Raw genomic sequence first — 12,770 nt, forward strand, 5'->3', positions numbered from 1 at the left:
GCCACTGCCTGCCTCTGGCAGACCGTCTATTTGATTATTCCAGAACAGGTCTGTACCCTTGTCCTTTGTGAAATGTGCCACGCCGCGCATGGAATCCTTAAGCGTCACTGAGGCGGGCCGACCCCGCTAATGGAAGCAGCTCGTGCCCAGGTAGATAAAGGCGCACCGATTTCCCAGGGTTATCGTCCTCTGCCGGGCTGCAGGGAAGAAGCAGATAATGCCTGTCACCCACGCTCTCATCCGCGCTGGGTAAAGTGTCTAATCCCTACGTTTAAGAGTCTCGCTCGGTATGATGTGTAACCGAGAGTTTTTTTTTTTTATGTTATGTGTGAGGAAACACAAGGGATCCAGCAGAGGGTTTGGGGGCCACATGGGTGCCGGAGCATCTGACCGAGGGCCTGGCTTTTGCCTACCAACCCTGCTCCCGGTGTGCACATCCCAGCCTGGCCCCACGGCCCACGTCTCGCAGTCATGTTATGGAGGGGAACTCTACCCAGTTATCTTCATTAATTCCACATCCGTGAGCGCCATTGATGGAAATGGTGGGCCAGGCCTTCTGCCAGGTGGGGGGTCTCTGTTGCTGCCATGTATGCCCCCTCCCTGGGCACGCACAGACATCCCGAGCTTCTGACCACTCACGTGTCCCTGAATGAATACGCGGAAGCACACAATTACACCATTAAACCACACACAGAAAAGACCTGCACCTACATGCATACACACACACATACCCAAACGTGGCAGGCTTCACTGTCATCCATGCAGACAAAGCCCCCCCCCCCCCACCCCACCCACCCACCCAGAGCTACACTGACAGCTTCCCGCATCTGCACATCTGCCCATCCTCAAGCCGAGCACAGCGTATTCCAGAACAGGTCGCCTTTAATCGAACACAATGTGATTCCCTCTCTCCGTGTTAATTTTAGCAGCGTAATAACCGCTTGCCTTCGCCGCCCGTTTTGAAGCGGGGAGTATTAAAGCGAGCGGTGCTGAGGGGAAAAGCGAGGAGCCGCAGCCTCCCTGTGGCTGACATCATCATTTTGTGACAATGGCTGTCAGAGGACGCGCTGTACTCGGCGAGGCCCACTCGCCCGCCCGCCCGCTCACTCAGACTCGCGCAGTTATTACGGCTGTCATCGCTGCTTTGCGCGACTCCCCCTGCGAGGCCCGTCGGCCAATGGCGCGCCCGCTCCTCCGTGTGCCGACGTCGCCCTCTAAACGATACCATTGCGTGGAGAGAGACACACCGGACTAGCGATGTCATCACAGCGACATGTAGGATGGCATTTAGCGGGAGAGCAGGTGCCCTTTTTGAACCTCAGGATTGTGATCACATTCCATGGTGTGTGGATTTACTGTCAGTCGCGTGCTTTGAGTTTAATTTCAGCCTTCCCCAGAAGTGCTGAGAGACACTTCTACCTTTACGAGGGCAAAATAAATTGGAAACAGTGATATGTGGTGCAAATAGCAATGACGCCTAATTCAGTCGTCTTCACCCACTACATCTTGTTTTATTAATGTGGGGGGGGGCGTGAGGAAGCAGCCACTAGCCGTCATGCGGTCAACTTGTGGTCGCGCTGGTGAGTAAATATTTTGACAGCTGGGATTATCAGCGTCATGCACATAGGCTGTTGCTAGGAATGCGGTCCTGTCAGTCTGTCACCTGAGGTTCATTAGTCATCAATTACATTAGTCACTGTCCCACTGGATCCATATGCGCTCGCAGGTGCAGATGAGGCTCTTTCTGTTTGTGTTGGCTTGCGAGCCTGTTTGTTTGTGTACAGCCTGGGTGTCTGGGCAGCAAAGGAGATGTTCCTACAAAGCTATCAGTAATGAGATGAAACAAGCTCCTTATTTCCCTTTACAATTTAATGTGTTTTATTTAACAATATTGAAGTTTTCTCATCTCTTGTCTGTAAGTCAAAATTATAGTCGACAGTAAGTCCCCACAGAAATATCGAGAGCTGTGTCCATGTTTGTGTAAATCTGGGGACGGGTCAGCCCGGCTGTAATCCACTCCACAGGCAGAATCTGTATATTTTTTCTGTGAAACCCTCAAAGAAGGTGCTCAGATGTGAAGGAGATGCTGGCGATGAGGACACCATCGGGATATTGTCATTCTGGGGAGCAAACCTCGTCACCCTGGAGCGTGCGGACAAGAGCACAAGGGCACGGCCCGGGGCGGGCGCTCTCACAAGCTCCGGGGGTTTAATGAAGTGTGCTATTGTTTAGTTGCTTAGCAGAGTGGTTTATTGTGTTATTGGGAGATAAAATCGAACTTCGCCGCGCTGAAGAACGCAGGGTGACCTTAGCTGGAGTGCCTTGACGTGCTGAAGTCTTCACGTACTTCAGTCCACTTCTTGCCTGTCTCTCTTTCAGACCTGTGGTACAAGGAGCCTCTGTAAGTCAGCGGGTCTGTACCATTTTCCAAGTGATAGTGGGGACTAATATATCTTTCTTATTAGGTTTTCTGGACTATACACTGGGGTGGGGGGCTTGGAGCTTATCGTAGGCAACATAGGGCTCATGGCTGGGGTGCGGCCCATACAGGTTGCTTTAAAATTGAAAATGTTTGTCTCCTTCGATTTTTCAGCTTTGCATTGCGTTTCCATCACCCATGTGTGAAGTGCACCAGGCTTACTGAACTAAGGGGCGGCCATCTTTTCCTACAGTACAGTCATTTAAAACAAGGCAGAGGCTGATATGGCCTGATATGAGACACAGATTGAATTTTTGGCCCTTGGTGTTGGGGGGCTGTCTGGCTACATCTGTGAACACTTATTGTTTTTTTGTTCCTCCCAATGTGTCCCCACAACCCCCCCCCACCCACCCCACTCTCATACACACATACACAGATGCAGTGTGCCATTGACAAACAGGAATCCCTGGACAGAACCCCCTCTTCCTCTTTGCAGACTGTATCCAATTAACTGTCTGTATCTCATGTCATCTTTGCTACGGTCTCAAACTTGTTTTTTTTCTCCTTCTTCCTCTTTGTGGGGACTTTTTGTCCTCTAGGGGATTTCATTACCTTGGCTGAGATTACGAAAGAAACGGGGGGTGGATTTATGGTAATTGATTATCCTCTAGTGCCACTGTTGTTCGTATCTGAGGGTGGGGGGGCAGTAAACACAGGCTTTATTTAAAGGCATGGCACCATTTAAAAGGCTGGTATTTTTCTTGCAGGGAAACGTCACCTAGACAACGGTTCTGTCATTTGCTGTTGGCGGGGGGGGGGGGGGGGGGGGTCATCTTGTGCTGTCAGATGGATGGCTACCTGATTCCAGATGTAGTGGTTGTCACAGTGATAGCTTCTTGGCTTGTTCTCCGGGATTATCAATGCTGTGCCGGAGGGTGAGGTGGGTCATCAGTGCCGGTTAGCGGGGGGGTTGGTTCTTTAGCTGCTGAGTGTGGTCAGTGTCAGGTGAAAGGTGAGGTCATCAGGAGACATCTCGTTTTGTTTCAACTTGGCTGCTTCGTTAAGGGGTGGAAGATTGCAAGGCAATCTCGGCTCTTTTTTTTCAGAGGTTTATTTTTAATTAACTCCTCTGAGAGGTATGGGAAGCCATTTGCAGCCTCTGAGTCCACAGTGACGCCTTTAGGCTTTACGGTTGTCCATCAAGGTCCATCTCCCTCGTCAGACCGTTAATGCTTAAAGAAAACCCTCCGAAACACACAGTTTGGAAAGATGTTCAGCTTTAAAAAGCTGGAAAATGCAGTCGATGTTGTTGCTGTTTTTTTTTATCATTCTATGTGCCAGAAGACGGCATTTTGGAATATCACACTTGCAGTATTCGTTATACCGCCGCTGTTTCTAAAATTATGGAACAAACCTGGCTTTTTTAAATTGCGTAAGATGGAGCACCGCGATGCCAAGCGTGTCGCTCGTGGATCCTCAGTGTGAATCTGCATAAATATGACTCGTCGTCACGTTTCCTGCGCCGCCATCGTCCTGGCTGCTGCCACACAGCCGTCGCAACAATAAAGGCTGAACACGCATGACTGGTTGGGACCTGCGGGGAGTCGCAGCGCCGGCAGAATCAGTGCACTTCATGTGTTTGTGTCTGTCTGAGAACTGGACCGAGCTTCAGCACCAGGAAAATGCCGTATATGTTTCCTTAAGGAAGAAGGCAGTGGCTTGGTCCCCAGCCAGTTTGGACAACCTGTGTACTTTTTACACTTAAACTAGGCGTCTGTTTTACGCTCCCAATATTCTTTCTGGCCACGCCTTTTTATAACTGCCAGCCCCCCCGCCTCTCTCTCACCACAAGCTGCCTGATGAGCCGCAGCGGCTGGTTCGAGCCGCAGGCTGTCGGATCGGCAGGGAGGGTTTAAGCAGATCTGCTAGCTGGCTCTTCTGTTCATCTTACATGTGCCTTTATTTCCCTGGTGGGCCTGTAACTGCAGAGGACATGATGGAATCACTCGCAGCTCCTGTTCAGAGTTCAGCATGCGTCTCTCCCTCAAAAATGCAGCTAATACACCAAGGTCAGCACAAGGCCATAAAGGTGATGATACACAGGCAAACTTTTTGAGCAATGTTGCTGGGCACTTGCCAACCAGTTGAGACAAAGGGCAACTCATCTGGATCTGGATGATTGTGAAACGTTGCCCAAATTTGCTGCCCAATATCAATGGGATGGTGCTCAAAGGTACATTGATCCTGTGTGTCGTCACCCTTACGCGTTCAGATGGACCAAGATGGCCGCCACTTTTTGGGAGACACAAGTACTACTACAAGTGTCAAGCTGGGTATGGCCATAAATGTGTTAATTCAGAGGACTATTATTTTGCCCCATATTTTCTCAGGTGCCTGGCATGGTGGCTCACACCTTCAGGTCGGGGGGCTCGAACTCCCCCCAAACCTGTGCGTGGGGTGCTCCCTGTCGTTTCAAGTGGTTAGGCTGTTGGGCATCCCTGATCCGCCCGTAGGGTGTGTGGATATACACACATGCTCCAGGCTGCCCCAGCAAGAGCAGTTGGAAGACGCATGGTAGTGTTGTCTATGCGTGTGTTGATGGGACTCCACATTGCTCAAATAAGAGGGACTGTTTCACGTTTGCTTCGTCAAACTACCATCATTCCTGCAGCTGCTGCTGTTTTGTTTCCTGATGGTTCCACCTGGCTGTGAAGTTGTGCTGCCCAGACTGCTGTCTCCAGGCCGGCTGTGGTTGCCGGTTGGTGGTGGATCACCATTCAGACTGAAGCTGTTTTGATGTTAGTGTTTCATTGATCCATGGCTGGTTACCCATTAGCCGACACTCTCCCCCACCTGCAAAGGCTACAGTCCTCCATCCTGTACATTTCATAACCTTTTCAAATAAGAAACCAATGTATGCTTTATCTTTTACGGATGTAATTGATCGTCCTCGATACTACGTTATAAAACTGTCAGCTGTACCTGCAATTATATACTGTGTGTTCTATGTGTTGTCTGTGAAACCCTTAAAAATATTTTGACTATAGTCTGATCCCAGTTGCAGTCTCTTGCGTGGAGGACTGGGAAGAGAAGCTTGATGGCACAGGAAACAAAGCTGGGCTTCGGCCATTTAAGGTTCTTAGAGGGTGATCATGCTTTCGTATTCTCAGGAGGAGCAGAACCGAGGGAAACCGAACTGGGAACACCTGAACGAAGACCTCCACGTGCTCATCACAGTGGAGGATGCCCAGAACCGGGCCGAGATCAAGCTCAAGAGGGCAGTAGAGGAAGTCAGGAAGCTACTGGTGCCTGCGGTGAGTACCTCTGTGCATCGTGATGGTGCGGGCAAACGGAGAGAGGGGGGCAGTGGAATCTGGCGAGATCATCCGGCTCTTAGCTTCCCCACCAGAGTGGAGCTCGATCAGAGGGAGGTGCTGCGTTACAGCCGTCCATGCCAATGTTGTGGACATCCGCCCTCAACTGGCAGTGCCTCCGAGAGAGGGGGCGAAGCTCGTGACAGACATAGAGTGCCCCCGGCTGGGCGCAGGGTGCGACAGACAGGTTTATCTCTGCTGTCTGAATGCCGTAAGCCTTTCCATTAGCGAGAGTGGCTCTGTGACGACACCCTAGCATCTTTCATATGCGCTCGAGGTCTGTTGCAGCTGAAATGTGTTAGATGGACCGCAGGTTATTATTAGAATATACATTTTTATGAGAGCTATATAATAAAATCAGTGCGGGAGAAGCTGCCCTTTAAAACCAATTATCATAAATAGCACAGTCCACAGGGCCTCGTGCGTTATCGCAGGATGTCAACCGACAGAATGCACCGGAACCTCTGCCAGAATCTGGCTGTTTCCAGTGCTGTTTTTTACATTTTTTTTTTATGTTGCTTCCCTGACAACAAAATTGGCCGCAGAGCCCTGGTCCCTTTCTGCTGAGCCGCCGCTTTCCATTTCGGCCACTTTGACGTCACAGCCAGGAAGTGAGAGACCCCGCAAAAAAGAGGGAAGTTCCTCGGGAAATAATGACATTGGTGAAATCTCTGGCCCCCGTGGTGGCGGCCCAGGGCCCATTGCTTGCCGCTGACGAGTCCGTAAATTAGCCAGGATGGTCGGCGAATGCGCTGGCTGGCCAGGGCTCTCCCGATAACAGATTCACTTGCGTTTTTTTGCAATGATTAAGTTCCATGTAAAACAGCAAGAATATATCAGCTGCGTGTTTTTTCCCTACAGGAATCCGCAGCCTTGCACATAATGGGTTTAATTTTCTCCGTGCAGTTTATTCATCCTGAGGTGAAAAAAAAGCCCTGCTAGGGAAATTGCTCTTATTTATCGAGATAGTGGGCAGATGAATTTCCTGGATGTTTATGAAGGCTTGACATCTTTCTTGGAGGATTTTTTAAGGATTTCTTTTTTTTTGCCACTGGAAAAAAATAGGCAATGAGATGAGACATGTAATTCCACACGTGTAGTGCTGCATAATTTAATGCGAGTTATGCATCCTTCTCCACACACACACACATACTCTCGCATACACAGAGAGAGTGTTCTGGCCATCTCACCGATGGCTTTTGACTTTGCACGTGAAGGACAGTCATGCTCACACACAGACTATAATGCAGTGGCAATGATAGGCCTTAATTGATTTCATTATGCGGTTAGATAGATGGCAAGCACGGGACAGCGGGGTCACGCTGCAGGTCCCCCCATACAGGGTCAAGTTGAGTCGGCAGGTGCATCTCCTACGGCGACGAGCCTCGGCAGATAGGACATGCATGGGAGTCACAGTGGTGGATGCATGTTTCTGTAACTACACCCTGCTTCGGTTCAGCCGCGACACACTGGCTGTCTGCACTCACGCAGTTGTGCTTCTTTGCTCCTGGTGATTTTCTCATTGTCTTCAGCTTGGTCCCGCCTGCTTTCACAGCCGCCTGTTACAACAGTGCCTCGTTTTTGGAACAAGGGCCAAATTCGGCATGTTTCAACAAAGGTGTCTGCCATCCATCACCTCCCAACATCCCCACAAAAATCCACACAATCAAGTTATACATGTTTATAATAACGATACAGAAATTCTTTCTTATTCTTAACATCTGACAGGCAGGAACAGGATGTCGACACAAGGAATTCCAGCGGTTTTGTTGTAATTGGTCATGTGACCTCCCCGCCGCTTTGGTAGAATGTCAGGGTGTTTAAGTAAAGGCTTGCTGTTGGCTTAAGGGCAGTCATACATCCCAGTGGGCTGTCACAGTAACGGCACCCCGGGGACCTTCACCAAGCCTCTGCTGCAGGCTGCTATGGTTACAGTGTTTCTGGGAATCCCGTGAGCTTTTCTAATGGTATCAGTGAAGAGGTGCTACAGTGCCATCCCACTGGGCTGCAAGATGCTAGCGTCCTGCATGGTGCAACGGTAACTGCATCGCAGGTATCGCTACCGGGAAAAGTCTCTGGTGCTGTCCAGAACTAGCATCCAAGGCCTCTCCCCCCCAAGGGGCACAAAGTCATGGCTAGAACCTGCAGTGGAAGGAAACGCCGTCTCAGATCACGGAATTTATGGTCCGTGTTCCGCAGTGGAGGATCCATCACACTCACTGTAACATTCGTCCCCATGGGGAGACAGAGGGATCGCACGCATTTTCCAACCACTGCGCTGCCTCGGGCCCCCAAATAGGTGAATAGGCTCCTCTGAAATTTACATGCAGATTGAAGCCATCATGTCGCAGGGCACAGTGTGAGTGGGGCAGGGGCAGGGGACCTGTGGCGTGGGGGGGGGGGGCACTGGCTGCTGAGTAAGATCAGGCTGCCGGAGCTGCCAGACAGCGCAGCAGCTGCCAGCCCGAATGCCGGAGCAGGGGACCTGTGTGGCTGTGAAGGACATAGGCCCCACTATTCAGCCCTGGGGGGGCTATATTCCATCTGATCTCTCAGCAAAAAATCTCTACATGGCATTTTCAAAGTTTAGTTTCTGCCTTTCCTATCAAAAGCGTCATAAGGAGGAAGATTACCTCGACTCCTGAGGTGCATTTGCAGGCCGTAGAGGGAGACTAAGCTGAAGGGTGTAGGAGTTAGTGGGTGGGGCTTTCTATGCTGCTCCATGTCCCGGGAGGGCCCTAAGTATGGAATGGGTGGGGATGTTTGGGCCGTATTTCCCCCCCAGTCTATGGTATATCATTCTGGAGAAGTGCAGCTGTCCTTCTTTCTAAAGTTAACAAAAACAGAGCTGTAACTTACAAAATAATACAAGAGTTGCTTGCATTTGACTTGTTTTATTTCCAGTTTTTGTATTAAGTCTGTCTGATATCACACAGAATCATAGTCTGATGGAGGTTTGCATCTCATTCTGAGCTAATTGGATCTTTTTTCCTTTGGCCTCTCAATCAGCTTCAGATGGTCCTGAAGCACAAAGAAGCACATTGACTTTGATAAGTTGCTTTGTCCCACACATATTAATGTGGCGGCCCCCGGAAGATGCTGTCTTCTAAGCGTCACTTCTGTTGGTCATGGGTAAACAGGAGGCGCAGACCCCCCCAGAACAGAAAGCGACGGCCAGGGAGAATGACGTCGGTGGGGGTGGAGCTGACACTTCGGCAGCCTGTGATGGTGATACTGATATCTGTAGAGTCTCTTAAACACACCCTCGCCCGCATACCAGTCGCAGCCCTAAACACTGAAGGGGCCGCTTTAATTAAAGTGCTGTCTATCAGCCGGCCCGGTGCTGGCTCCCAGCCCAGGGTCCTGCCACATAGAGGCAGCCTTAATTGTCAGGCCCGAGATAAAGTGAAATTTAAATGGGAGTGCGCTCTTTCCCAGGCAGACGGATGGGGGGCGTCCTCCGGGCACAAATGGCCCCCACTCCCCTCCTACCTCCACACCCAGTCACGCCACCGGGCCAGGCTTTCCATTGCCGATCTCCTGTCCGAGTCTCCTAGCAGAGAGTTCACAGAGACGGGTGCCGGATCTGACGAGCATTTCTTCCGTGGGGTCATTTGGCAGGGGGGAGGGGCGCTCCGTGTGTGGCGGACAGGAGCCACGCGCTACGGAGACGGACGGAGGCTCAGTCAGCCTCACCACTGTCACTGAAGCTCCATTTTACATTTGCTGTGTAAGACAGGGAAACAGTATTGATGTGTTTTATTTACACTTGTTTAGCAGACACTTTTATCCAAAGTGACATACAGTTGAGAAAGCAGGGCCAGACTGTCCCTGGGGCAATCAGGAGCAGCCACTCTGCCGACCGCAGGATTTGAACTGCCGACCTTTTGCTCACGAGCACTTTGTTCTAACCTGCGGGGCTGCCCCTCCCTCCTAACCCACGCTGATGGAGTTCACTTCATTTGTTAGTACTGGTGTTGGACTGGGAATCCAGGCGGGAGCTACATCTTCATTCTAGGGGGTGGGGGCCAAGTCGGAGGAGGAGATGCCGGAGTTTGGAAAACAAACAGCCGGAAGTGCCAAGTTTCCATCTCACTCATTAGCAGTAGCGCTGAAAAACTGCGGCGCCCCCCTCAGTCCCCCAAGCACAGGTACATGGTGCCGCGGCACATTCCTCCAGCAAGCCCCCAATGAAGGGGGTGTGTTGGCGTTGGGGGGGGGGGGGTAGGTGGTACCATGATTTGTTTTGCTAATCAATCAAAAGCGTGCGGGGAACGGGGGGCTGCAGGGGGGAGATGAAAAGCCCAGCTCTTTGTGCTCGTCCCCATCTGTTCTCTGCAAGCCACAATGGGCTCCCTCTTGCATGACATGTTTTTCTGCTGCTCCGTCTTTGCGGGTGCGAGGGAACCAGGCGGGGATCCAAAAGAGAGGAGCCCAGCCTGTGAATGGGGCGGGGGGACGGGAGGGGGGGGGCCGAAGAATACAGACGCTTTTTGGGCCATTTCTTTCCTTTCTCCCATTTATCTCGAGCCCTCCAATACAGAGCGCTTAGGTTACTGAGCTTGGATACGGCCCTGCAAATCCGTGGCAACATTCACCGCAGCCAAACAATGTTCCCGCGACGTTCCCGAAGCGCTGTGGGAATACTGGAGTGCAGCATGGATGGCGTCGGGCTCGCCTTGACGCGGGGAACGCAGGCCGTCAGTACCCCTCCATGTTTCTGCCTTTCTCATGGCTGGAAATAAAAGTGGTCGGTTAGAGGACACAGGCCGCGCTATTGTGCCAAAACAGAGCTTTCGGATTCGCCCCCAATAAGTGGAGTTCCTGAAGCTCGGCGAGGAACAGCTGTCAGATAAATATGAAATGCGAAGCTGGGAGGAATGAATTCCCCCGTCGGGAAACAACAGACTGCAGGAATCCAGTCGGCCCAGAGCGGCAATGAACTCACATGTGTGTGCGTGTATGTTTGGGGGGGAGGGGGGGGGGGTACATGTGTGAACAACAGGGAGTTCTTTGGTGGTCACATGAGTAGTCGTCCAGGTCTTTGAGGCCCAAAGACCATCAAAAGGCTCTTTGTTTACAGCTGGAGTGTGGAAATCCTGAGCCGGCCTTTCTTGTGCATGCCGGGGAGTTCTCGCCCCCCACACCCCACCCCGCCTGAACTCAGAGAGGCTCTCTGATAGGGAACGGCCACCTCCCCACACCCCACCCACATACACAATGCTGAGGTTTTATGCTTTTTGTTGCATTGTTCATGGATGGGGAGGAGAAGGGGGGCAATGTGTGACTCTGCTCGTCAGTGCTGGCAGCCGCAGGTACCGGGAAGAACGAGTTTAACTGCCTTGCCCCTCTCCGAAGACACAAATCCACTGCACGGGGGTTTGACACAGAATGAGGTGGCCGGCCAGAGGGAGGGGGGTCGCCTTGGCAACCAGCTGGGCCTTCTTAGGGAACGGGAGCCATGTGACTGACATGCCCCTTGAAGAAGGGCCTTGGTCCTTCACATAATTCAGCTGTTTCGCAGTAGAGAGAGTGAATACAAGGGCCCAGCCGATGCAGGGACGCGTTATCCGGGGCTTGGAGGGGGGGGTTGGCAGGTGGCAAGGTGCCGATTCTCATGATTGTTATATATAGTGCGATTAACCTGGTAGCCTCAATTCAGCTTTATTCAAATAAAGTCTTTAAGAAATGTCAGCTTTGAAAAGAAAAAAAAATCCTACCTGGAGAGGACGTCCTCCCTCAAATGCCAGACGTTTTTTTTTTTTACTGGGGTTTTTACTTTTAGCAGGAAGTCGACATCGTGTCACTTCTGCTTTTAAAGGTCGCAATCCCCGCATGTGACATTTCTGTTTCACATTGTGAAAATAGGAATTGAGACGCTTTCCTACCAAGTCGCGTCAAATAATGCACCCTGGCCTTAATTGAATTAACATTTTGCCGCAGAGAGCACGGCGACCGCCGTCTTCCCAGTGATTTACTTGCTTTAATCGGACGGTGGCTTGATTCCTCAAATCAAGCTTATGACTCTAAAGCACGGAGCGAGACGGGCAAACCTCTAAGTCTCGAAGGCACGTCTTACATATTAAAATATAAAAAAAAAAACAAAGCAGGCTGCCTCGGCTCATAGACTCGTGCTATAAAGGAAGCTTATTCCTGGCCTGCAGTAAACATCATCACAGCGAGTGGTATTTCAAAATAAAACAGTAATTCAAGGCTAGAGCCATTCCTGGATTTGAATATTGCATTCATTAACATTGAATATTTTTTTCACGTAAGTGTAATCCACGGAAGGGTAGCTTAGTTGCAGAGATGCACTGTTTCACTCGCTGGCATCTTCAGTTCATTTGAAGTGCGCTGTGTGTTTCTGTAGATGATCCTCCACTCTGTGGGATGTGGTCTCTACCTTCCTCCCTGACCTTCCTGCCTCACCCAGTGGAGGCCGTCCAGAGCTCCTCCGTGGGGGTTCCTGCATCCTGCCCATTAGATCATCACAGGTCACGTCCTGCCTACAGCTCATGGCTGTTAACTTGTCTTCTGCTCACCACTAGGCAATTCCTTCTCCCAGCAGCCCCTAGCTTCCCCCTGGGGCCATTCTTCTAAATTGTTCTCGGCCCTGGGGTGGGTGTTCTCCCCTAGGGATTGACACTTAAAATGCGGGTAAACGGACAGCGAATGTGACACTTTCCCTCAAAGGCATTATCGTCTGAGGATAGCGTTAGCAGCCTTCCTCAAACTCCAGAGTTAGATCACGGCTGCAGGCACTCTGAAAGCATAATGATGCGTAATGAGCTGGCATGTTCATTTCCAAGCTCCCGCATCTGTTCAGGACCAAAATCGCCGACTCCTTGGTAACGGAACAGAACACAAAAAAAAAAAACAAAAAGAAAACGGTCAGATGTGAAGACTGCCGGTTTATCTTTACGTTTACGACGGGCAGACTTGTCGAGGAGAGACGCTGGAGCTGTACCTGCAGATTA

At 51.0% G+C, this 12,770-nt stretch overlaps 1 protein-coding gene across 5 annotated transcripts in view; it reads left to right on the forward strand.

The window, feature by feature from the left end:
- Nucleotides 1-12,770, forward strand: part of LOC125726433 (protein quaking) — a 56,909-nt gene that overhangs the window by 26,341 nt on the left and 17,798 nt on the right. For all 5 annotated transcript variants that reach the window (XR_007388181.1, XM_049002822.1, XM_049002821.1 and 2 more), the window contains exon 4: nucleotides 5,590-5,733. Coding sequence is in view for 4 of the 5 variants with exons in the window: in XM_049002822.1 (XP_048858779.1) it covers nucleotides 5,590-5,733 (144 nt within the window). In the remaining variant the exon portion in view is untranslated. The remainder of the gene's footprint in view (nucleotides 1-5,589; nucleotides 5,734-12,770) is intronic.

This window comes from Brienomyrus brachyistius, unplaced genomic scaffold, assembly GCF_023856365.1.
Source record: "Brienomyrus brachyistius isolate T26 unplaced genomic scaffold, BBRACH_0.4 scaffold71, whole genome shotgun sequence".
NCBI classification, from domain to species: domain Eukaryota; kingdom Metazoa; phylum Chordata; class Actinopteri; order Osteoglossiformes; family Mormyridae; genus Brienomyrus; species Brienomyrus brachyistius.